Genomic DNA, 27,716 nt, shown 5'->3' with positions numbered 1-27,716 from the left:
GATATGATGAGCATTACATGCAGGGACCATACATGCAGAGCCCAGAGTTCTGGTCGTGGATGCCAGATTGTCCTTTTCGCCTGAGAGAGGAGGTCCTGCCTGAGGGTGATCGGCCATGGGCATTTCATCAAAAGCCTGAACAGCTCCGAGGACCAAACTTGGCTCCTCCAGAGTGGGGCCACCAGGAGGACTCTGTGTCTGTCATCTGGGGATGGAGCATCAAATTGTCCGAAGTGACATTGCTCCATGATAGCATGTCTGCTCCCAGATTCGTCTCACCAGGTATATGCATCACCTTGAGCGACCGCAGACTGGGTAATGCCTATTCCAAGAGGCATTTTGCCAGTGCCCAGAGGCGGCTGGATGAAAGGCCGCCTTGGTGATTCATGTAGGACATCACTGTCATGTTGTCCGACTGGATTAGGACATAGCACCCCTTCAAGATGGCCTTAAAGGATTGAAGGGCTCGTTCTACTGCCAGCATCTCAAGGCAGTTGATATGAAGATGGCTCTCCTTGTGCGACCACAAGCCGAAGGCTGGTCTGCCCTCGCACAAAGTACCCCAACCCAGGTTGGACAAATCTGTTGAGAGCACCACCCTTCTGGAAACTGCCTGTAGGTGTACCCCACTGCTGAACCAAACAGGGTTCATCCAAGGCTCCAGGGCTGCTAGACAGGCCTGGTTGACCCTGATGCGAAAGCAGCCGTGCCGCCAAGCATGAGGTGGGTCCCGAAGTTTCAGCCAGTATTGCAGAGGCCGCATTCGTAGGAGGCAGAGCTGTAAAGCTGGGGAAGGTGGAGGCCATCAGCCCTAGCATCCTCTGGAAGAATTTCAGAGGGAAACAGGCTTTGTTCCTGACGGAGGTCGCAAGGTGCTGAAGTACCAGAGCACACTCTGGTGATATTACCGCCCTCATATGAACTAAGTCAGGAGCAGTGGCAAAATTGACCCTGCGTCCTAGGCACTCTGAGTGGCTCAGGAGCACGGATCTGTGGTGGTCTAGCTCGGTTTGCGACTGTGCTAGAAAGAGCCAGTCGTCGAGATAGTTCAGAACATGGATTTCCATCTGTCTCAGAGGAGAAAGCGCCTCGTTCATGCAATTCATGAAAGTGCGGGGAGCTAGGGACAGACCAAAGGGAAGGACTGTATATTGGTAAGCCACACCCTCGAATGCGAATCTCAAGAATCGTCTGTGATGGGGGACTTGCTGGATGTGAAAGTAAACGTCTTTAAGGTCCAGCAAGAAGAACCAGTCCTCGGGGGTAAATCTGCGTGAGAATCTGCTTTAATGTCAACATCCTGAGCTTCCATATCATGAGGGAGAGGTTCAGGAGTCTGAGATCTAAGATGGGTCTGAGACGCCATCTTTTTTGGGGACAAGGAAATAATGGTTGTAGAACCCCGATCCACTTTCAGAGGGAGGAACTATCTCTATGGCTCCCTATCTTAGCAGCATCATCACTTTGGTGCAGAGGACCTGAGCGTGGTCCAGCTCTACCAAAGTGGGAATAACCCCCTGGAAACACAGGGGTCTTCGGGCGAACTGCAGTGAGAAGCCGTGTTTTATTATCCCCAACACCCACTTGTACACTCCGGGGATGGCCTGCCAGGCCTCGGCCCTCATGACAAGAGGTTGGATAATGTCGGATGGCAGGCCGCTGACTAGGGGCCTGAACATTGCTGAGTGTGGAAGAGGAAAACTGCTCTCTTTGAAAATGTGAAATTTTTATTGCGTTCCTCATAATAATGGTGGTTTGCGTGGATGCAACAACGGTGGGGCCAGGTCGCATAGCAGGCAGTCGAGAGAGCTTCAGGGGTTGTCTGGCCGCGGCTGGACTTTCCCCGTTCCTCTTTCTCCCCCAGGAGGATTTAGTGGATGTCAGGTCCGGCACAATCCTTTGCCAGGGGCCCTGACGTCTAGGCCATTTAGAGCGCTTAGCGGGGAGAGCTGGGTGCTGCTCCTTAGGGGGCACCGCCTGGGAGGTAGAAGGGACAGGCTTGCTTTGGTGCTGAGTCAACGCAGTCCTGGGGGGAATTGGGGCAGAGCTGGAGCGCTTGGGCAGGAAGTGTCTTATGGCTTGGGATGACTTGCTTTTCCACCCCACAGCCATGGGGAGCAGAGGTGAGCAGCCATGGCCTCATCCAGGGGCGGCAGTTGCTCGTAGCCCTTCTCCTGATAGCCTGTCTACTGAGGTGAGAGCTGCGGAGGAGGAAGTACGTAGGTGGGCCGAGTAGGGGGCACACCACGGCTTGGTCAGCGTGGGCTTTACCCAGGCAAAAGATGCACTCACCATGGCCATCGTCATTAAAACGGCGTTAGAAATCGCTCTTTCAGAGTGGTGAAAACCGCTGGAAATTGCTCTTCTGTGATCGGCAGATGGCGGCAGGAGATTGCTGAGAAGTGGCCGGAAGCGAGAAGCGGCTGCCCGAGATCGGCGCTGAAGAGCGGCTGTCTTCAAGAGCACCAGTGCTTGCAGGCAGTCAGCGGTCTCAGCTGATCCGCTGTGGTGCCTCTTCAACGGCAAGAGCTCGTTCCTGCGAAGGCATTCAGCCGTCACTGAAGGAGTTAGATCTGATTTCCTATGGCGATTTGCCTGCTTATATAGCCATTCGCCCCTGCCCATTTTGGCGGCCTTTGCATCGCCATAGGCTCCTGTCATTGGTTTAAAAAAAGTTTACAGATTAAACCAATGGCAGTGCAGTTAGGAACAAACAAGAGGGTGTTTTAAAAAAAATTTGGCTGAACCCTTTAATGAAACATTTTATTTACAGACAAAGTGAAAGTGACGTGACATTCAGCCAAGTATAGTGACCCATACTCAGAATTCCTGCTCTGCATTTAACCCATCCAAATCGAACCCATGACCTCTCGGGTTCAGAACCAGTGCCTTAGCAGATTTAGCCACATTAGTTGATGCACAAAATATGTAAATGTGGTCCAAGGGCTATCCATTTTCCCAGTATCACCAATAGACTGACAGGGCTGGAACCCATATCATTCCAATTTCAGTCAATATCATATGTAATTAATTTTTTTAATATCTGATTTCTGTCATTTCTCCCCTGTATATCACATCTGGGTGGTATACATTGAATTTCAATTCAACTCAGTTATGCTTTTGTTGTTTAAATTTGAAAATACTAGATTCTCTAATATGTTATTCTGTTTTCTTTTTATTAATTAACATTATACAATTAACAAAAGCAAAAAAGGTCTCTAACAAACCAATAAAATAACCATGCTAACATATGAAATAAACAGATTAATTTACTTAAATCAAGCAGAATAGATAAATAATAAATGTAACCAAATCGGTAACAACAAAAAACTTAAATATATGGCAGTGAATTGAAAACTCAAGTTCAAAAACACAAATTAGTTCACTCAAATGTCCTAAACTCAATCAAAACCCAGCTGCCTTTCAATGATTGAAATTACCATAAATAAAATAAATACACTCTTGCAGGCCTGATTCGATGCTTGGGTACGTTGAGGCACACAAACAATTTGCCCCTTCGCTCAATGAGCAAACAAAATAATCTACTGTCTCTCCAGCGTCAGACGTCCTGTGACGCAGTTTCAAACTTCCAACTCAAAATTTCTGTCCCTGAGTAGAGAATGAAGATCAGTGATCATATCCAACATTGCCAGAGGAACCACTGAGAATTTCTGTGACGCTATCTGGGATGTTCCTGGTCTCAGATTGGTAAGAGATGCCATCAACGGCAGTTTTTCACGACCGCGAACAGTCGCTCAGGTAAAAGTTTAGTGTAAACGAATCAACTACGCAGTTCTGTTATCCAATGATACGAGGAGAAATTTCTATCTCCTCTCCTCAACGTTATACTCAACCTAAATCAGTTTTCTTGTCGATAACTTACACAGGCTAATACCTTTACAAACTAGATAAACTAGGACGTTTTCTCTATTCGCTTCCTGACGCTCATTCCCTCTTCTCTCCCAGTTTTTCTTCTCTCCCGCCTTTGTAGTCTTCAATCACATCTCAGACCAATCACTAAGTACTTTTAACATAACAGTTTAACATTCATTCTTGCCTTTTCCTAATCAAAATAAAGTTATTCAAATATTTGAGAAAACGGCATACATAAAACACAAATAATAAATATTAGAAAATAAAATTAAAGAAATATTAACCAAGCACTTGAATTAACCTTCCACTGGGCTTCACCTACATACAATGCACTTTCACAATGAGAAATATTTGCTGAAGGATGGACACATACTGTGAGGAGATACACTCCAAACTCTGAAGAATGTCTTTCCATTGTGTAATAATCCTATAATTATCCATCATGGTAATCTTCACTGCTTATCATTAAAATTATAAAAAATTTCATGATAGTTCATGAAAACATTCATGGATCTGTAAATCCAGACAGTTTTCAGTCCTGCAGTAATTATGATATGTAACTTGTATTCTTAGTTTCTGTCGGAGACTGCCATCTAGTGGACATTTTATCATCTGTGGCCTTGCAGACTTGCAGATACACCCTTTTTGCACACGTCTCTCTACTTTCAACTCCTCAGTTCACGGAAACTGAAACTTAAGAGCAGCTGAGCTGTCCTGTGTTTGTTTCTCTGTAATTGTGCAGTAAAATGGCAGAAGCCAGATTTTCTCAGGATGAGTTCTTGTGTGCAGTGTGTCTGGATCTCCTGAAGGATCCTGTAACTACTTCCTGTGGACACAGTTACTGTAAGATCTGTATTACAGGCTGCTGGGATCAGGAGGATCAGAAGAGAGTCTACAGCTGTCCTCAGTGCAGACAGACCTTCAGCCCACGACCTGATTTAGCTAGAAACACCATGCTGGCTGAAGTGGTGGAGAAACTGAAGAAGACCAGACTCTCTGCTGACTGTGACGCTGGAGCTGGAGATGTTCAGTGTGATGTCTGCACTGACACAAAGTACAAAGCCGTCAAGTCTTGTCTGGTGTGTCTGAACTCTTACTGTCAGAACCACCTTGAACAGCATGAGACTTTCTTTAAAGGAAAGAGACACAATCTGACTGAAGCCACTGGACGACTGCAGGAGATGATCTGCCAGAAACACGTGAAGCTCCTTGAGGTTTTCTGTCGCACTGACCAGAAGTGTATTTGTGTGCTGTGTATGGATGAACATAAAAACCATGACACTGAGTCAGCGGCAGCACAGAGGGCAGAGAAACAGGTATGAACTTAAAACTGTAGTTCACTCAAAAACTTGTGTCATGCCAAACTTGTATGACATTGTTTTTGCTCCTAAGGAACACAAAAGAAGGTAGTTTGAGAAATGTCTCATCTGTACATAAATCGAAAGTTAACAGGATACAAAAGTTTCAATATAAAAAAAGGGACATGACGGTAGCAATAAATTAATCCATACAAATCCAGCGGCCTGTACCATGATGGTAGCTGAACAAATTCAGAGTTACAGGATCAGTTTTGAGTTGACAAAACCAAACCTCTTCAATCTGGCTTTGTTGGTACCATGATGATGTTCGTCAACTTTCTTTGTCAACTCAGGCTTTGATTCTGAGTTTGTAGAGCGCGTGCACATGGATGTGTGACATCACTGGCGAACAACCAATCACGAGCCTTGCAACACAAACCAAGTTTGATTTACTTCTCGCGAGAGACCCAGCGAGATTCAAAACTAAAAGTTTTAGTTTTTGCTAAACGTCATATGAAAAATTAAGGAGGACAAATAAAATTATCTTGCTCTATCAGTGCAGTCACAAGTGAAACTTAAGTTAGTTTATACATTTGAAAATATATAGTGATCGAGACATGTGACAAGGTCAGATTTTTTATTTTTTGAATATTTTATAATTTTTTTATACTACAGCTTATTTATTACATGATATGTATACATTAATATTTATTTAAAATAAACGATTTATAATAACTTCAACTAAAATTGCTTGTGTATAAAAGATAATAATGATGTAAAAGATAATAATAATAATATGAATCACATTATTTATATAAATGGAGTTAATTGATATTAACTACAATTCGGGGCAGGGGCACGCCTCAAACAATCACCTGACTTCTAAGAACCTCCATATATACCAGGCCATGTCACACCGCACTGCTAGTCTCGTTCTCTCGAAGGACAGGTGTACTTTCCTGGTCTGAACGACACGCTGAGGTTCTGAGCCCAACCTCCTTGCTCTCCGTCAGTGAGATCCGCGGGCCGAGTTCACCATCATAGCAAGACGTAATTCCACCTGCATTCACTCAACCTGATCTCTCTTCTCTATGTTCACACTTTGTTCATAAAACTCCACTCACAAACATCCTTTCATTCCAACATCCATTCCTATACCCTTCTTTTCAGCTGATTACAGCAATATGGCTCATAACCCAAAGACACGCAGGCTGGTCAAATTGAACGGTCTAAATTGTTCCCCCTTGACTCGTATGTATTAAAGACTCTAAAGGAGTGACACGTCTTGGGTATTCTATAGTCTTTGCTCATGCAGACCAGCAGGTCTGCCTTCAACATCAAATCTTCAAATCTTCTTTTCATTCTCTACCTCCCAACCTCCCTCCCTGCATCTTGCAACACACCCCACAAGCAGCGAGACTGTTCTTCAAGTGTTTTTATTTTACTGTTTGCTTCGCGATGAGAGGAATAAGACATAATACACCCCAAAAAGATGTGATGTGGTTGAGGATTTGAGAAATGGATTTCCTCAGAAAAAAAGAATGAAGCACTTTATTCAGCAGAGATCATAAACATGAGTAAGTCTCTTTTTATTTATTATATACTTGTACTAGTTTTCACATAATGTGTAAACATTTTAGACTTTTTCCAAACTATAATTCCTGACTAAATGTATAATTAAGTGAAACATTATGAAGTTTCAATAACAATATACAATACTATACCATTCAAAAGCTTGATGTAAATAATATAAATGTAACAAATAAATGTAACTGTAAATGTAACAAACAATGCTCTTCTTTCAATTTATCCCCTCTAAAAAACCTGAAAAATGTCTCAGCTCTTTTCAACATTAATAATAATAATAATAATGATAATAATAATAATAATAATAATAGCAATAAATGTTTTTTTTTTTTTTTTTTTTTTTAGAAAATAAGATTGTTAAAAGGATTTCTGAAGGATTGTGTGACTGAAGTAAGGATGCCAAAAAATTAGTTTGAAAGTCAGCTTTGATTGTTCCTAATAAACTGTTTAACTGCTCCCCCAAGTGGATATTAAATTATGTTTTGGGATAATTAAACATATTCTTAATATACTACAAACAAAATTATATAGATTTATTTTGTTCTCACATTCTTTCTTGTAACTCCTCCCTCTCAGTGGCTCAGCTGAATGAGAGGCTCATTATGCAGCTCATTATGCAGCTCATTATGCGGCCCTTTGTCTTCTCAGGTGTAAATCACAATGATTTTCATGATAGTTGACGCCTACTCGCATCTGACTTTTACCAACAAAAAGTATCTTAGAAAATTTAAATCAATATAATGTTTTCTGTAACTGAGTAAACAAGATGATTTTCACATAATTAAAGCACAAACCTTAAAAAACTATTTTAATAAATTACTGTAAATTATATAGTGAATAGTTTAAATCTTTATTTAAAAAATGTAAACAATAAATATGATAAAGATGAATAAAATCACAGTAATGATCTGTAGGAACATGTATCGCGTGAACTTTGATCACAGTCAGTCTCCTCTTACTGTCACTTCTTTATCCTGTAAAAGCGTCTGATATTTATATTCAGGCAATTACACGCTGATGTCCTTTCACAGTTTCTATTCTCATAAATTACTTGCACTGCATGTTGACTTTTAAACTTAAATATAAATATTAAACAGCAGATATTTCGGCACAGTGAATGTTTTTGCGCTGAATATTGTCTTAACGCAGACTGTCATGACTGGCCTTTATGCGAAAATGGAAAGGCTTGCGTGAAGTTGTGACATTTACAGATAAGGATATGACCATTAACTGAAAGTTTTTTTGCACCGAGGACACATACATATCTGTCAAAGCATCTGACAGGCAAGCCATTACGCTAATGCAATTAATATTTATCCTGTTTTGAGCAACTTGGATCATGTACTTTTCCTGCAGGAGCTCATTCGGTTTCCTCTCATATTTTTAGATGCATTTTGTCCATAGAAATACGTTATTCAGTGCTTTAATTTGATATGACCGGCTCCATGTGTACGTGCACTGTGGGCAGACCGACTAATTGATGATAAGAATGGTTTACAATGATTTTCATCATTGATAATAATCGATTTTATTGATTAGTTGTTGCAGCCCCAATTGTAACCTTATAATGTAAAAGGGCTTCCTGTAGTTTAAAGCATTGGTTCTCAATCCGCGGCCCGTCACAAATTCAAATGCGGCCCGCACCGTATGCTGAATAAAAAAAAAAAAAAAAACTTTCAGATTTACAACTAATTGTATATTTTACATTAAAAAATTTAAGCTACTAATGAAATATAAGCTATATCCTAATGTTTTTATGTGTTTTTTTTTTCATATATTATTTTCAGACATGATCAGACCTACTCACATAACCTTACGCATTTAACGAACACATACAAGCGCGCACTTTGGCAGAATTCAATTCAAATAGTCATCAACAGCCATTAGGTAAATTGCCTTTAAGGTAAAATTGAGCATCAGAAATGACAAATTAGTTTTTAAGGGAGAAAAAAAGAAATGTGAAAAATGCCAGCGAATGAACATGTACAAACAAGAATAGTTGCAGTGTCAGTATTGAAGGAGAAGTGCTGGATTTTCTGTTTGCCCCGCAACTCACTTGAAGAAGGTCAGGCAAATAGAAACACCATATACTATGTAGCAATCCTTAATTGAATAAATGTGGCAAAACATCTCTGGAGAAAACCTCATATTATTCAATTCGAAAGTGCTTCCATATTTGGATCAACATAGGCTACATGTGAATGCACGTTTTCAGCATGCGCTTTCGGAAGTATAAATGGAAGAAGTCTGCGTCTGGATTGCTCATCCGGAAAGTATAACACAGGCGTTACAATCCCAACTTCTTTGTGCTGTTACACCTTTCGAGCTGAATTTCCCATAATTGGTCAGCTCCCGACAGCATCAGGTGTTTTATTTATGGGGAGTAGAATTATTTATTTCAATGAATGTAATAGTTTAGATATCATAATATTTAGGCTATAATATTACAAATCAGATTGGTTTGTATTGGTGACGTGATATGTAAATTATATGTGTGTATTGGTGACGTAATATGTAAATTATATGCGTGCGGCCCGCGAGACTTGCACTTGGAGTCTTGGACCATAGTGCGGCCCGCTGGAAAAAAAGGTTGAGAACCACTGGATTAAAGCATAAACTGAGGTTGATTTTTATCAAGAAAAACTTAATTATAACTATAATAATGTAATCATAAAAATAATGTATCCAAATAAAGAGCAACTTGCTCAGTAAATCACTTACAAAAAAAAAAAAAAGTTGAGTTTTCCCCCTGCTATACTGAAATCATACCGAGCTAGGGCTGCCCCCAAATAGTCGACTAATCGTTAGTCGATATGAAGAGAGCTTGGTCGAATACATTTTGATTAGGTGGTTAGTCAAAAAAAAAATCACGTGAAAAAATTATGCAATCAGGTGCTGACATCAAAGCAATGAGAGATTAACGAGATCTCGTGTTTCGCGGTATACCAAAGCGCACTTGATGAGGAGCAGCATGCAAGAGAAGGATGAACTAAAAATGTACTTGGCAGATAAAACAAAGGTCGATTCGGGACCATTGGCATGGTGGCAAAAAAAAAAAAAAACATCTATATCCAAAGCTCGCTAAAGCAGCTAAACGCCTCCACTGTATCCCTTCCACATCCACTCCATCAGAGCGCATCTTTTCAAAGGCCGGCTTCATTGTGAACAAGTCAAGAAGCTCCTTTGTTCCCAAAATGTAGACAAGCTGTTGTTCCTCTCACATAATATGAAAAAAATTAAATCGAATTGAAAGCTTAGGTAAGAATGCTTAATTTCCTTTTTGTAGCGTTTCTGTTTGCTATCTGTTAGGCTATAAAAAACGGGTATTTTTATAACGGTTAGGCTATACAAATAAATAAATACATATTATTTTTATTTATTCGTTTTCATATAATGCAGAAGTTTTTTTTTTTATTCTGTAAGAAAAATTAGTCTGATGTTTGCAATTTGCTGTTTCACTTCTAGACTCGTCGTCTTAATGGCAGTTTGCGGCTTTGCTCTGATATTTTTGATTATTAGTGTTCTTTAAATTATTTGTTTCCACATTTTGTCTTAAATATAGTTGTTCTAAACAATTTAATCAAATACTTAGGCTGTTAATTTGTTTTGGCGTTATGCAATGTGCCATGTGCATTTATTAAATTGTTAGTTTTCGTTGATTTTCCTTTTGAACAATATACAAATTATATTAATTTTCCACTGTAATTTTATACCAAACAGCATTTTTGCTACAGTATTTATTTGTTTTGTGTTTTTGTTTTCGCCTTGTTTTGTACTAGGCCTAAGTTACTAATACGTTTATTTAATTTATTTTAAAGAACAAATTTTATTTTATTTTATTCAAAACTGTTTTTTTTTTTTTTTTTGACATGTTACTGTTACAGTTTGTATTTTTGATAATAAATTATTTAAATGCAGAGGCAGTCTGATTGCTGTTTTTATGTTATAATTAGCCTATAACGTTCAGGCCACTGATTTTTGTGTCCGTAAGCACTGTATACTTTAAACGCTTTACTATTCTGTTTTAAGTGCTTCATTTTCATTGTGTGAATGTTTCATTCAGTGTTAAACTTCAACTTGGACTATACCTTTCCTTGTATATACGCAAGTTTTTATATTAATATCATAAATGAATGATTATTCGACTAATTGCTAAAATGCCAGTGTGTTAGTCGACTAGGAATATCTTTAGTCGGGGGCAGCCCTATACCGAGCCATGACGTTAAAACTAAGGGACATACCGAACCGTCATATTTGTGTACCCATACACCCTTATATTCAAATGTACTTTTATTGGTTTGTCTTCTAGAAACAGTTAAAGGACATTCAGAGAACAATCCAGCAGAGAATTCAGCAGAGAGAGAAATCTCTTCAGCAGCTGAGAGAGGCTGTGGAGTCTCATAAGGTGAGTCTGGAGAAGAAGAGAAGTCTGTCTTAGTTTTGGTTAGGACTCTCCTCATTCATTGAAGCTCAGTGTGTGGGATGTCTGTCCTAACAGTGCTCGGCACAAACAGCAGTGGAGGACAGTGAGAGGATCTTTACTGAGCTCATCCGCTCCATTGAGAGACACCGCTCTGAGGTGACACAGCTGATCAGAGATCAGGAAAAGACTGCAGTGAGTCGAGCTGAAGAACAACTGGAGCAACTGGAGCAGGAGATCAATGATCTGAGGAAGAGAGACGCTGAGCTGGAACAGCTTTCACACACAAGGGATCACGTCCTTTACCTGCAGGTAACATTTAGAAGAACAGGATCGTATGGTGCTTTTACACTGAATTGTACAGCATGATATGGTTCGTTCCGGCAATTTACCGGTATGAGAAGTTGTAACATTACCAGTAAACTGCCGGAATTCTGCTGTGTGTGAACACAGAAGGAAAATTACCGGTATGAGCACGTACGAGTTCAGAACGCGGTGACGTAAGACGTCTACTCTGGGCCAATTGTAACAATGTGAGGCATTCACGCACTGTTTAATAAAATAAAATAAATGTCATCCAACTGAAGCGACAGTGAAATTAAAGCGCTTCTCCTTATCCAGGCGGATGAAGAAATTTGTCATCATCTGAGAGAAACTGTTAGTGATGCAGTAACGTATGATAAAATAACTGTTAACTGTCTCCGAGAGCAATGCATTCACAGGACAAAGTCAGGTCATCAATAAACTGAAAACATTGCGTCTTAATATCTAAAAAATAAACGACCATCACAAACGAAGTAGTAGTGGAAGTATTTCTTGTTCCTATTATGACTTTTGTCAATCTATTTTGGGATCCTGCTCCACAAATCCTGTAGCTCTAAACCAGTGGATCTCAGCCCGCGGCACGTCATGAAATCTCATGCAGCCCACCATGCCGAACACAATAATAAAAAAAAAATAATAACTTTAAGTTTCACAACTTAGGGTGCAAACACATAGGGTACAAACGAGAAGTCGGAGCAGTGATCAGCTATTAAAATCGTTTAGTTTTGTATTATTGGAGCAGTTTTTGATCGTTAAACAGGCCTATAAGTTTTGTTTTTAAAGTAACAAGCGGCCAGCACAGAGAGGGAGAGTTGATCACAGCCTATGTTTGATCAGTTTAGCCTTCTCAAATCATCACAAATTGTCTAAAATAAAATCTAAATATATAAAATAGTTCAAGCATGTAATGATGTTTTAACGTTAAACCAATATAAATGTGCACTATATCGAATATTTTGTGCGGAAAGTGCAAGATAAAGCATGCTTTTTAGGGACATTAAGGTGCCAGCACGATAATAATATAACAAAAAAAGTCTGCTAAAAGCATAAATTTTAAATAAAATAAAGAAATATAAAATACAGAAAATAAAAATGCTTTCTGCCGTCTCGTCTTGAACAGGAGCGCTTACAAAAATAAACCGAAACTCAGCGAATACATGCCTCACAGACGTGATAAATATATCTGTAAAAAGCTTTAAATTACTACTTAACGAAATGAAAACAAACAAACAAACAAAAAAACTCATTACAATCATAATCTATATAGAAGGCGCGTCTAATGAGGAGATGATGAGTCAGGCAACTTCATCCTTGGGACACAGACTCAGAAAACACTAGTTTATTAATAAATAATTCAAATATATTTGTACTATTTCCCTCTGTCACATTCATGGTAATTACTTTTTTCCGGTACTTTGCGACATCTTTTTAACTCAATTTGAATGCAGAACTGTATCTGCGCTGATAGACTATTTGAAATGAATTTGGATGCGGCATAGGCTACATTTGTGAACACACCTTTTCTGCAATGTCGCACGTCTTACAGACTGCAATTTACATTCGCAACTTCATTGTGCTGTTACTCCTTTCAAACCGATTTTCACTAAATTGGTCAGCTCCCAACAGCATCAGGTGTTTTATTAACGGGGAGTATAATTATTTAAACCAGTCGTCTATTACGATGTCTCTGTAACAAAAGCAGTTGCATGAATACTAAAGTTTGAAACAAAAATGAAACCATCAACAGAAATACTGAACATGTATTACCCTCCATGTTTAACTTCTAAACAGCTGCGCTTGTATTTTTAATGACGTCACAGAATTTACCAGTATTTTGGAATGGATGTGTGAATGGTGCTTTTCCGGAAAAAAGACAGAATGTCGTTGACTGTGTGAACAGGGCGTTTTTTAATTTACCGGTAAAGTCGTTCCGGTAATTTTACGGCAATTTACTGGTATTACTGTGTGAAAGAGGCTATTGTCTTTTGATTCAGTACAGACTACAGATGTTCCTCTCGTTGATAGCCGAGGAGCGTATCCAGCGAGAGCTTGATGGGGTGACTCGGAATGAAAAAGTTTTTCAAGGATGGCAGCAGCAGAGGCGACACAACTATAACGACGTGAATAATCCCACTCTCTCTAAAGTGCTACTAAACTGCAATGGAAACACAAACTGATCCGAGCCGTACCATGTCGTACCGAGCATAGTTGTACCACGCAGTTGAAAAGAGCCAATAGTGAACTCACAGAAACATTTAATGAGAGCGAAATGAGCCATGGACTTCAATGTTTTCAGGAATTCTGTCATCTGATGTGTTCTATGATATTATGTATCATCATTTATTAAATCTGAAATGTACTTGGTTTCAGGAAAAGTCTTGTATCTTTTATGTAAAATATACTTGCATTTAACAGAGTTGTTCATTGTGTCCTGTCAGTCATATCACAAGTATATATATGTGGCTGCTTCAGTTCTGTGATAGTTCTTGTGAAATTTGGCTCCATCCTCATGGTGGGAATAGCCTCTGACTCCTCAGAAGCTTTAGATTTCAATAGTCTTTACAGCAGTTCACCTTTGGTTTGAGGTCATTCAGCTCAAGTGCTCAATCACTGAAAAAAACAGAAAAATATTAAGAGATAATCAACTGCCTCTTGTCCTATCTGCCCAGAGCATGTAGCATCCAGCTAGCTCAATAGCATTATTGATCAATGCTATGTAGGTGTGTAGCCATGTTTCTGTGAAAACCAATGCACTGCAATCCATAAGTCTCTTACTGTGGGTAATGCAAAGACTTAACTCATCCATTTTGTTCACCAGTGACTGCACTTTAGCGAGGAAAATTCTGGGTTAAGAGAGCCAGCACATGACCAACTAAGGACAAGTTTAAACCAGCTTAAACCAGCTGTCATGTTTCAAAACATACCTATCCAGTATATGCTGGTTTCTTCACCAGGGAGGATATGAGTGCCATGCTCCTTTAATAGTTTGTTTGCTTTACATAGACCATTTAACCAAGCAAAACTGCAAATAAAAAATGAAAAAATTATGGAATAATTAACAATCAAAATGACATTAAACTTTTAACAGTGGAACAATGTAAATGTATGACTACATCTGTTCGAAGTCAATAGAGTCAGCAAAGGCAGTTTTTAGAAAAATCTAGTTTTCTCAAGGTTCCAATGCAAATACAAAGAGCAGCTATGCATCTTTTTCTACACTTCTTTTCTTAATAATTACTATATTAATAATCACAATATAGCTATTTTTTATTTTATCTTTGTTATTATAAAGAAGAACAGATGAAAAAAAAAAAACTCTGTGTGTGTGCACCTGGATGGGTTAGATGCAGAGCACAACAAATTTTGAGTATGGTTCTCATATTGATCATGATTAAAGGCTCTAATGGGCCCTGCTGTAGTGCTTTGAGCACTAGAGACAGGTCCTAAGAAGGTGATGAGGGGGCCAGGGGAGGATTTAACCTTCCTCCCCTGGTTAACCTGATGAAAAAGTGTGAAGTGAAGTGACATTCAGCCAAGTATGGTGACCCATACTCAGAATTTGTGCTCTGCATTTAACCCATCCGAAATGCACACACACAGAGCAGTGAACACACACACACACTGTGAACACACACCCGGAGCAGTGGGCAGCCATTTATGCTGCGGCGCCCGGGGAGCAGTTGGGGGTTCGATGCCTTGCTCAAGGGCACCTAAGTCGCGGTATTGAAGGTGGAGAGAGAGCTGTTCATGCACTCCCCCCACCCAAAATTCTGTCCAGCCTGAGACTAGAACTCACAACCCTTCGATTGGGAGTCCAACCCTCTAACCATTAGGCCACAACTTCCCCGGAGCATGTCCCATAACCACTTCCCTTGCACAGGGTTGTGGTAAGCAGCAATCGCAGCGACATAGACTTTAAGGTAGAGGTTGAATTCCGATATTTATAAATCATGGCTGCCGATGGCCGATATATGATGCTGATTGTTTGACCTTTATATTTGGGTGATTTTTTTTTTTAATTCATCTCATAAAAGTGAATTAGAGCAAATTATTATTGCAGGAAACAAGATAGTTATAGTAGTATTAGCCGAATTTAGAGTAAAAATACATGGCTCAAAACGTAAGCACCTTTTCAAAATAGTTCTGGAGCACTCTTTTGGTTTATGTTTACTGACAGACACCAGTGTTTCCCACAGACTGCAAATTAATTATCTGGAGCAGGGATATAGTGATTTCTCCTGTAATGGTTGTAATCAAATAAGCGCTGACACACAAACACTACTTTATCAGTTATTACAGAAAAGATGAAACGAAAATGACATTGAAGCTTTTCTGAAGACAGTCAGTTCTTGTCAAAGACACATTATTATAAAAACACCCGCGCTGCATTTTAATTTTGAAACGTGAAGCGCTCATTTTATTCAACGAAGTATAAGCCTTTTGGAAAATCCATTTGTAGAAGTCAGTTTTGATATAGTGACGAGCCGTCACAAATAACTCAATGTATAGGAAACACTGGGCACTGCTATGAGTCAAATGGCCATAATAATAACAAAAATAAAAGATTTTACACATATTACACAGCGTGCTGCTTATAACTGCTTAAGAGTGCACTGACCACGAGTGATGACATTGTGGAGGATATTGTCAGACCTACACACACAATTCATGAGAAACATGAATGTGCACGTTATAATCAGCCCAGAAGTTTTGTCTAAATTTAATGTGTTTTTACTTTCACATGCAAATGACTTGTTGCACTTATGAATATGATAACTTTCCGGCATCAATTCTAGTCGGGTAAAATGTAATTACGCTCGAAATGGGCTGTTTTGCCCTGCCATTAGCAGAGTGTCAGCTGCTCCATCTCTAACGCAGCCTCTTAGTATGCAACAAAGCTTAGCTGTCTGCTGGTGCGCCTGCCTATAAATTGGCCTACTTTGCAGCACAATATGCCGATGTCGATTAATTTAAAATTGCCAAAAATCAATCGGTCAACCTCTACTTTAAAGTTGGAGGGAGACAGCCTTCGTTCCAACCCCAGCTGCAAAAAGGACAACTCTGATCGGGGATCTTCGGTGGTCCTTTTGGTGAGAAGAACACATCTCAACAACAGGTTACACTTCAAGGCGTAAGGGTGTCTCATAGATAGTGCTCTCGTCGAAGTGATGATGTCAACTACCTCCTGGGGGTAGGTCACTTAGAACCGCTGGTGCTACAGGATGTCTTGTCTCTGAGTCAGTAGATCCTTCCTCAGAGGAATCTGCCAGGGAGGGGCTTTCATGAGGAGCATTAGTTACAGAAACAAGGTCAGAGTGGGCTAGTAAGGCATCACAAGCATGACCTGTTCCTCATCCTCCTTGACCTTGCACAGTGTCTGTGCAAAAAGAATCACTGGGGACTCAAATACTTTCGCAGGCCCGGAATTTGAATGACACAAAGTGACCTAAGTTGCTTCTGACTCCAGGGGAGGTGGCGGGCAAGTTGCAATATGCGATAAGAGTGTAAACCACCTTGTCAGTTAATGTACGCAACAGTCACAGTGTTGTCCTTGTCGACCAGCATGTGCTTACCTTGTAAGCGCCCCCTGAGATGGTTCAAGGCAAGGTGTACTGCTTACAACTCTAGGCAGTTGATGTGCCAGGGCAGTTGTGGGCCTGTCTAAACCCCTGACACTGTGTGCCTGTTGTACGTAACCCCCCGCTGGAGGTGTAGGCATCTGTGTTAACCACGTCCCTGCGTGAGGTGTGCTGTCTGTTTGACTGAATCCAACTCCATACAGAGAAGAACAGTCCTCTGTGTTTAGGAGAGTTTGCTCTTTTCCCAGTTGACCCAAATGCCCGACCCAGCTGTGGTGCAAGAGCACCCCTAATGGCACAACAGAAACTGAGACTGAGCTAGTATGAGCCAGTTGTCGAGGTAATTGAGAATGCAAACGCACTGTTCTCTCAGCGGAACAAGGGCTGCTGCTGCAACTTTCGTAAAGACATGGGGTGACAGGGACAGCCTGGAGGGCAGAACCTGATAATCTCGTCCTTTACACGTGAACCGCAGCAGTGGTCTGTGGTGCGGAAGGATCGACACATGAAAGTAAGTTTCCTTTATGTCGATCGCTGCAAACCAATCTCAGGGACAGATGCACCCAAAATGCATCAACATCTTGAAAGGTAACTGGTTCCAGACACGCAGGTCCAAGATCGGTCGTAACCCACCACCTTTCTTGGATACAATGAAGTACGGGCTGCAAACCCTGTCTTCAGTTCACTTAATAGTCACTTAATTATCAATTAACAACTGCATGAGTGTGTTACTGTTAACAATCTATAGTGTGCATTATATAAACACTATAGAGCTTTAATTTAACACTGGGGATTTTGCTGTGTAAATTTGAACAGGTTTCAAATTTAAAGATTCAATTTGAAGAATATAGCTGATGTTGTGAATATTCTAAATTGAAGTGTGTTACTAAAGATAAGTCAAGTCGACAGGAGGCAAACAAATCTGATAGTGGTGCACTGGGTGAAGTGTGTATGTGATAGCCTTTCTGTTTTCTGTAGATTTCCCAGGCTCTATCGGCACCAGCTGAAACTACAGACATGCCCAACATTCCCTTCAGTTCTCCCTTCTGTTTTGATGGTGTGAGAGAATTTGTCCAACAGTTGAGAGACAAATTGGAGGATTTCTGCAAAGATGAGCTCAAAAAGATCTCTGACAGAGGTAAATTCCTGGAGATTCATCTGCTTTCAGAAATGAGTTATTTATAATGTAATTTTCTGCTGACATAATGACTTATTCTGTTTATTTCTATAGTCACATTCACCAACATTGTTCCCTTGACCAGGAATGACTTCTTACAATGTAAGTCAACAAGCAAAAAGACGCACTGAGTTTATATCCACCCAAATAATCCATTAGTAATCTGATGATGGTTTAATCAGATTGAAAAGACTCCTGTTGTTTATCTGTTTCTGTTTAAATCTTTTTATTGGGGAATCCAACATTCCAATACACATTGTAACATACATCCTATAATCCAAAATTACAAACAAGAAGAGGAAATATGAAACAATACCAATATACAAAGCACCAGAACAACAAGGTAGAGAGAAAAAAAAGCACCCTCCCTGCCCTAGGAACTTAAACCATACCACATTAATGTTACAATCAACACCATACCACACTAACACCAAACTACTCAAACTCCGCATCCAGATAGTGGAAACCAAATCTTATTAAATTGGTCCAATTTGTTTGGCAAAATAAACCAAATTCTTTCCAAATGTACCGTATTTTACGGACTATAAGTCGCACCTGAGTATAAGTCGCGTCAGTCCAAAAATACGTCACGATGAGGAAAAAAAACATATAAGTCACACTGGACTATAAGTCGCATTTATTTAGAACCAAGAGAAAACATTACCGTACTCCACCATAGAGAGTTGTTGACACCAAGAGGAAGGATTCTTGGCGGCAATACATCGCAACATTCTCTCCAAATCTTGTTTGGCTCTCTCGGTCTGCACGTTGCTATGGGGGTGGTAACCCGAAGATAGACTGACAGTGGCTCCCAGTAATTTACAAAATTCTTGCCAAAATTTGGAGACAAATTGGGATCCCCTGTCAGAGACCATGTCCGTCGGGAGGTCATGTAACCGAAAAACGTGATTGACAGTCACCGCTGTTTCCTTGGCTGAAGGCAATTTGGGCAAGGTAATAAAATGGGTCTCCTTCGAGAACCAGTCCACTATGGTTAAAACAACCGTATTGCCTTGGGATGGCGGTAACAAAATCTGTGTGGGACCAGGGTCTCGAAGGGACAGACAGTGGTTGAAGAAGCCTATCTGGGGGTCGATTGAAAGTCTTACCCATCAGACAGATTGAGCAGGCCAAAACAAATTCTCGAATGTCGCAAGCCATAGATGGCCACCAGAATCGTTGCTTAACTAGAAATCTAGTACGATTTACTCCTGGGTGACAGGCTACATTGGAACAATGACCCCACTGAATAACGTCAGATCGTAATTCCTCCGGCACAAACAATCGGTTTGGTGGGCACCGGGACGGAGATATTACCCCTTCTAAGCCTGTCTTGACCTTCGATTCGACCTCCCATCGGAGTGTGGAGATGAATAGAGTCTCCGGTAAAATGCACTCGGGAGTAGCCGGCCGTTTGGATGGATCAAAAATACGAGTGATGTTTTTAGAACCCGGACAGTACGAAAGAGTAAAGTCAAAACAACCGAAAAAAACAGCCCACCGAGCCTGCCTGGAGTTGAGTCTTTTGGCAGATTGAATGTATTCTAAGTTCTTGTGATCAGTCCAGACGATAAAAGGTACCCCCGACCCTTCTAACCAATGTCACCATTCTTCCAATGCTAACAATTCCCTGTTACCAATGTCATAGTTATGTTTGGTAGGTGACAAGCGATGAGAAAAGAATGCGCAAGGATGCATCTTGTAGTCTGAAGAAGAGCACTGAGAAAGCACTGCGCTACCCCCACCTCTGACGCATCGACCTCCACCACGAACTGACGTGACCGATCAGGAGTCGTAAGAATGGGAGCCGAAACGAAGCGGCTCTTTAGGTTGGTGAATACAGCTTTGGCTGTTTCGGACCACCTGAACGTCATTCTGGGGGAGGTCAAGGCAGTCAGAGGTGCGGCTAGTTGACTGTAATTACGAATAAAACGTAGGTAAAAATTGGCGAACCCCAGAAACCTCTGTAGGGCCTTACGGGAATCTGGATTTGGCCAATCCACCACAGCCTTAACCTTGTCAGGATCCATACGCACTCCCTCAGAAGAAATGACGTAATCTAGGAAAGGGAAAGACTGTGCATGAAAAGCGCATTTCTCCGCCTTGACAAAAAGCCCATTCTCTAGCAACCTCTAAAGCACTCGTCTGGCATGCTGAACGTGTTCCTGGAGAGATGAAGAAAAAATCTATATGTCATCCAGGTATACATAAATGAACTGATCGACCATGTCTCTCAGCACATCATTGACGAGTGCCTGGAAGACCGCTGGGCTATTGGAGAGCCCGAAAGGCATAACCAAGTATTCAAAGTGCCCCCTAGGGGTTTTAAACGCGGTCTTCCATTCATCCCCCTTCCTGATGCGGACCAAATGATAAGCATCCATTCATCCCCCTTCCTGATGCGGACCAAATGATAAGCATTGCGTAAGTCCAGTCTTGTGAAGACCGACGCTCCCTACAACCACTCAAAGGCTGAAGACATCAATGGCAAAGGATATGTGTTCTTTACCGTTATGTTATTAGACCCTCTGTAATCAATGCAAGGTCGCAGAGAACCGTCCTTCTTCCCCACAAAAAAGAACCCCTCCCCCGCTGGAGAAGAGGAGAGACGGATGAATTTGGATGCCAGAGAATCAGAAATATATTTCTCCATGGCCTCCCTCTCGGGAACAGACAGAGAGTATAACTTGCTTTTAGGCAGAGACGTATCTGGCAGTAGATCTACAGAGGGAGAGGGAGAAAATGCATCCACCTATGCTGAAAGCCACAGAAGAAGATATGTACAGGTGCTGGTCATATAATTAGAATATCGTCAAAAAGTTTATTTAACTAATTCCATTCAAAAAGCATTCGTGCATTCAATTATATGCATTCATTAAACACAGACTGATATATTTCAAATGTTTATATCTTTTAATTTTGATGATTATAACCATATAAAAAACTAAGGAAAATCCCAAATTCAGTATCTCAGAAAATTAGAATATTGTGAAAAGGTTCAATATTGAAGACACCTGGTGCCACACTCTAATCAGATAATGAACTCAAAACACCTGCAAAAGCCTTTAAATGGTCTCTCAGTACAGTTCTGTAGGCTACACAATAATGGGAAAGACTGCTGACTTGACAGTTGTCCAAAAGACAACCATTTACACCTTGCACACGGAGGGCAAGACACAAAAGGTCATCGCAAAAGAGGCTGACTGTTCACAGAGCTCTATGTCCAAGCACATTAATAGAGAGGCGAGGGAAGGAAAATATTTAGTAGTAGAAAAGTGTACATACAATAGGGATAACCGCACTTGGAGAGGATTGTAAAACAAAACCCATCAAAAAATGTGGGGGAGATTCACAAAGAGTGGACTGCAGCTGGAGTCAGTGCTTCAAGAACCACTACGCACAGACATATGCAAGACATGGGTTTCAGCTGTTGCATTCCTTGTGTCAAGCTACTCTTGAACAACAGAGACAGCATCAGAAGTGTCTCGCTTCAAAAAGGACTGGACTGCTGCTCGGTGGTCCAAAGTTATGTTCTCTGATGAAAGTAAATTTTGCATTTCCTTTGGAAATCAAAATCTAGAGGAAGAGAGGAGAGGCACTCAATCCACGTTTCTTGATTTCCAGTGTAAAGTTTCAACAGTCAGTGATGGTTTGTGGTGCCACGTCTTCTGCTGGTGTTGGTCCACTGTGTTTTCTGAGGTCGAAGGTCAACACAGCTGTATACCAGGAAGTTTTAGAGCACTTCATGCTTCCTGCTGCTGACCAACTTTATGGATATGCAGATTTCATTTTCCAACAGGACTTGGCACCTGCACACAGTGGCAAAGCTACCAGTACCTGGTTTAAGGACCATGGTGTCCCTGCTCTTAATTGGTCAGCAAACTCACCTGACCTTAACCCATAGAAAATCTATGGGGTATTGTGATTTGGAAGATGTGATATGCCAGAACCAAGAATGCAGAAGGGTTAAAGGCCACTATTAGAGCAACCTGGGCTCTCATAACACCTGAGCAGTGCCACAGACTGATTGACTCCATGCCATGCTGCATTGCTGCAGTAATTCAGGAAAAAGGAGCCCCAACTAAGTATTGAGTGCTATACATGCTCATACATTTCATGTTCATACTTTTCAGTTGGCCAAGATTTCTAAAAATCCTTTCTTTGTATTGGTCTTATGTAATATTCAAATACTGAATTTGGGATTTTCCTTAGTTGTCAGTTATACTCATCAAAATTAAAAGAAACATTTGAAATATTTCAGTCTGTATGTAATGAATGAATATTATATACAAGTTTCACTTTTTGAGTGGAATAAGTCAAATAAATCAACTTTTAGTTCATATTCTAATTATATGACCAGCACCCCTCTCTCTCTCTCTCTCTCTCTCTATATATATATATATATATATATATATATATATGTGTGTGTGTGTGTGTGTTAATATTCAATATTTATTTATGTTTACATTTTTCTAATATTTTATCGCAGTTAATGCACTAGCCCCGCCCCCAGACCCGTTTGTCATCTTAATTTATGTGATTATTTCAGGTTGATGTACGTATGGCAGAAATGTATGGTAAAAATCAATAAAAGACGTATTTTCTTGACCTGGTAAGGATTCTAGCAGCTGCATTTTGGACTACCTGTAGCTTGTTTATTGAAGATGCTGGACAACCACCTGAAATATATATTGAAATATCACTGAAATATATTATATATACATATTAATAATGAAACACTGCCTCATCAGAGTTGTTATTGTGCCTTTATATATGATCAGCCCCTTGCACTTAACATTTTATGAAAATTATGATCAAATGGAATTAAAAGCTATGGTCCCACTTTATATTAGGTGGCCTTAACTACTATGTACTTACATAAAAAAATAAGTACAATGTACTTACTGTGTTCATATTGTATTGTAAAACGCTTTTGCTGCTATTGAGGTGTGATGGGGTAAGGTTAGGGAGAGGGTTGGAGGTATGGGTAAGTTTAAGGGTGGGTTAAGGTGTAAAGTATGGGTCAACAGTGTAATTATAAATGTAATTACAGAAATTATTTACAGATGTAATTACATGTAGGTTTTTTTCAAATATAAGTACAATGTAAAAACATGTACACAATAAGTACATTGTAATAAATTATTAATTAAAATGTAAGTACATAGTAGTTAAGGCCACTTAATATAAAGTGGGTCCAAAGCTATTTTGCATCGAATTAATAATATCTGAGCTCTGTCCATCATTAGAATGGCCACATCTGAGGCATTTGGTACACTGCATTACATTTTCATCAACTTTCAGGTAATACAGTTTATGTAACTATATGGGTGCTCAAATTTCCTGGTTGAATACATTTGGCCAAAATTTCATGATATAAACGATGAAGCGCTAGGCTCAAGGAAGTCAGGATATATAAAACAGTAGTCTACAACTAAGATGGCAAATGTTAAGACACTTCTCCGCTCTTCAAACTAAAAAACATAACAAAAAAACTGTCTTTATATACAGTGTTTGAGTGAAGAAAATGCTGTATTTCTCAATGAAATAGCTTAGAAACTCAAAAGTTCATGCAAGTATCTTAATAACATAAAAGTTGACTTTAAACAATCAAAAGTCGTTCAACCCCCTAGTCTGTAGACACCATCACTGACTCCCAGAAACACTTCTGGATATTGTAAATGGAGTGATTGCTTGAGTTCTGTGACTGCTGTAATGTTTTATGGCTGTGTCCCATCTTAGCAGTGGTTTGCCAGTCCCTTTGATGACATTGAACTTGGCATATTTCATCTGACTGCCTTTACTTGCTTCACATTTGAAAGCTACTTTTATAGGCAATGGTTGATCAAATGAGTAAAAAACTATTTCGTTTTAGTTTCTGGAAAGTATAATGCCATTTATTTCTCTTTGATTTAAGTTTATCCCAAGTTATTTAATTAGGCTAATCAAGTTCTAATCAGATCAAATGATGTTAAAATCAAGGGGTTTTCATTCTTATTCTTAAACACAAACTTTCTCTAATCTAACACTCTTCACACAATGTTCTACTATGGGAAGTGACAACAGGTCTGATAAGATGTGCCTAGAACACCAACCAGGAAGAACCAGTGATTATCAGCACTGCACCTGGACACTTCTGAAACAAGAGAGAAAAAAATAATAAATAAAGGGTCTTAAAAGACACTGCAGATACACTGACATGATACATGATAATGACATTAGCTACATGAAAAGATCAAACCGATTCATAATTCCTGGTTTTTATGTTTTATCTCCATCAGATTCCCATCAGCTCACTCTTGATCTGAACACAGTGAGCAAATTCCTCCATTTGTCTAAGAGGAACAGAGTGATTACCTTCAGTAAAACCTTCCAGCCGTATCCTGATCATCCAGAGAGATTTGATGATGTGTGTCAGGTGTTGTGTAGAGAGAGTGTGTGTGGACGCTGTTACTGGGAAATTGAGTGGAGAGGACGAGATGGGGTGCATGTATCAATCTCATATAAGAGCATCAGCAGGAAGGGAGACGGTTATAAGAGCTGGTTTGGACGTAATGATCAGTCCTGGAGTTTGTTCTGCTCTTCTGACAGATGCTCCTTCATACACAATGACATACAGACTGATCTCCCTTTGAATCCCATCAGCAGTAGAATAGGAGTATTTGTGGATCACAGCGCAGGAACTCTGTCCTTCTACAGCGTCTCGGACACAATGAGTCTCATCCACACAGTCCAGACCACATTCACTCAGCCGCTCTATCCTGGGTTTATCACTTCTTTTGGATCATATGTGAAACTGTGTTGATAAATCAGAAAAGATTCTAGCCATACTCAGAGTTGGGATGTAACAAAATACATGCAAAAATCCCCCGTGTTAAATGTACACTGCTCTGCATCGGTCCATTCTCAGAGTGTTAAAAGTATCACTGAAGCAGTGGTTAGTTCACATTACACAGTATTTCACTAAACAAAGAATCTCCAACAACTCGGTCTCATATGCGAAACACATACACAACGGCGATAAGGGAATAAATTAAAATTATGCATTTAAAAGACGCTTCCATCCAAAGCGACTTACACTATGCACTATTCAAGCTAACAGTTTTTACCTAACGTGTTCCCTGGGAATCGGACCCACAACCTTGCGCTGCTTGACGCAATGCTCTACCACTTGAGCCACAGGAATGAAGTAAGATTACAACTCCTGCCTCTGAAATTTCCCCTTCCCTTGTATTTTGCTCTCTCTTTGACTGTAGGTCATATGTATACATTATGATTTATGTATACATTATGATTTAATACATTGTGATGCACCATAATATAATTGAATCTAGATTTAAAATGACCAAAGAGAAAGCCAAACTGGACCACAATCACCCAGCATGTCTTCACGCAGAAATCAGCGCTTTGTCCTTGGCAAATCCAGCCCATGAGTTCACCCATGAATGTTTTGCTGAGGTCAGGGCCTTAAATTAGAGTAAATAATAAATAAAACAGGAAAGAAGCAAATAATAATAGATATTATTGAGTATACGTACTGCAAATGCATTTAACAATTAATCTTTCATGTTTTCTTTTTTTGGGGGGTAGAAAATATAAAAACAACCTCTTAAAGTGATTTGTATTCCCAAATGATTGATATAAATATATTAATGGTACCATTTATAAAACATTCTGACAAAACACAAATTGTGAAGTAAATTAATTATTATTTATTAATTGTTTTAGCTATATCATGGCTACCATTAACTTCTTTGTTTCTCTTTTATTTTTTTTCTTAGCTAAATCTTGGTAACAAATTAATACAATTCACAGATTCAAAATAAAATGAAGGAATTTTTCTATAAAAGGGATCAAAACATTCTTCATTCACCACTTTGTAATACCATTTAAGGTAAGAGCCTGTGGGTAAAAACTTTTTGAATTTGAAGATCAGGGTACATTTAATTTATTTTGTCTTTTGAGGAACATATCTTCTGTGGCTTCTAAAGGGCAGTACTAAATGACAAAAATATGATGTTTAGGCTAAATAAGAAAAATGTACACATCTTCATTCTGTTCAAAAGTTTTCACCCCTCTTAAAGCATGGTTTTCCCTTCTGGAGCATTAATGAGCATTTGATCCTTCTGTAATAGTCCCTCATTTGTCCTCAGTGTGAAAAGATGGATCTCAAAAATTTATGAATGGGGTAATTTTTTATAAATTCAACTATTATTTTCTCTTGTAAACTATTTGTAAACCTCTTATTAAGGCCAGTACCAAATATTTTGGTAAATAACTTATATTTTGCAAGTTCTGCAAGGTGTATGTAAACTTCTGACTTGAACTGTGTTAAACATGTAATGTTGCTACATATTTCAAATATGAATAACTGTATGTTGTTATAGTTTTGTTATATGTTGTAATCAAGAAAAAATAAATACATAAATGGTTCACACTCTAAAAATGTAATTTTGAAGTCAGTTATTAAGACAGATGTTTCATCTAACAGTGAAGAAGTTTAATCGCCTGTTTAGACTTGGTAAACATTTTCAAAGGACATTTTTTGAGTGCAGACCATTTCGCTGTTGATATTCAGATGCTTTACACCCAAATCAGCTGGTGGAGCCTGGTGATTGTGTTGATTGTTATAATTACACTTTAAGTGGCTCGTAATCAAATTACAGTTAAAAAAAGTTTTTCTTACATTTGTTACACATGTCACATTTCATTTAAATAATGTAAACTCTTTAAAATGTTTTAAACAAAGAGTCAGTTGGTCATTTTCTTAATGTTTATGTTGTGGGATGCCAAATAGACTCTTACACATGACTGTAAACTCTTCATTTATGCTCTTATGTCTTCATCTCTACTTGTATTTACTCATTTCTTCAAATGTATTTTATATAGCCATTTACATGCTGTTAATTGTATTTACTTGTTTACATGCTTTTAATTTGTATTATGTTTCTTTTGTTGATTAATGTTATGCTGTGTTCTCTGTGGTCTTCAAAAGTTAGAGGTAAAGGAAGGTCTCCAACTCAAGTTTTTCAGCATCACAGGATGATGCTTTGGTATTTGTTGAATTTGTGCTTTTTGGAGAAATCTGACTGAACATCAAAAATACATTACTAAGATTATTTAACCACTTTGCCATAGTAACATTCAGTAAAATCGCTTGCATTCATCATTCTTATGCACTTCACTTCCTCATCCATTCATGGAATTCATTTCGTAAAGTATCTTTTTGTTAATAAACTTTATTTTATTACGCTTGTGTTTTTACTTATATTGATAATGCACAGCAGAAAGAATAAAGGCATATATATATTTCTGACCATCCTTCTTTGGATTTTTGGTTACTTCATTGTCCTCTGTTTATGTGAATAATCCATCAGTGTTATTATTTGCACATATATACTTACGAATTACCTTAATTTGGTAATTCGTTCAGTTTCAGCCTCGGGATCTGATTCTGG

At 39.3% G+C, this 27,716-nt stretch overlaps 1 protein-coding gene across 1 annotated transcript; it reads left to right on the top strand.

Annotated features, from left to right (window-relative positions):
- The first annotated feature begins 4,551 nt into the window (after nt 1-4,551).
- LOC113066160 (tripartite motif-containing protein 16-like) lies at nt 4,552-27,569 on the top strand. The gene is made up of 6 exons (XM_026237871.1): nt 4,552-5,189; nt 11,068-11,163; nt 11,257-11,490; nt 18,060-18,219; nt 18,313-18,360; nt 24,540-27,569. The coding sequence occupies exons 1-6, from the start codon at nt 4,620-4,622 to the stop codon at nt 25,061-25,063; spliced, it is 1,632 nt and encodes a 543-aa protein (XP_026093656.1). The 5' UTR covers nt 4,552-4,619; the 3' UTR covers nt 25,064-27,569.
- The last annotated feature ends 147 nt before the right edge of the window (nt 27,570-27,716 follow it).

The sequence above is a fragment of the Carassius auratus genome, chromosome 4 (assembly GCF_003368295.1).
Source record: "Carassius auratus strain Wakin chromosome 4, ASM336829v1, whole genome shotgun sequence".
NCBI lineage: Eukaryota > Metazoa > Chordata > Actinopteri > Cypriniformes > Cyprinidae > Carassius > Carassius auratus.
The sequence above is the reverse complement of the archived record's forward strand: the minus strand, read 5'-3'. Positions and strand labels throughout refer to the sequence as shown.

Coding starts and splice junctions, on each gene's coding strand:
- LOC113066160 (XM_026237871.1), top strand. CDS start 4,620: ATGGCAGAAGCCAGATTTTCTCAGGATGAGTTCTTGTGTGCAGTGTGT. Junction 18,220..18,312: donor CAAAAAGATCTCTGACAGAG/GTAAATTCCTGG, acceptor TTATTTCTATAG/TCACATTCACCAACATTGTT. Junction 18,361..24,539: donor CAGGAATGACTTCTTACAAT/GTAAGTCAACAA, acceptor TATCTCCATCAG/ATTCCCATCAGCTCACTCTT.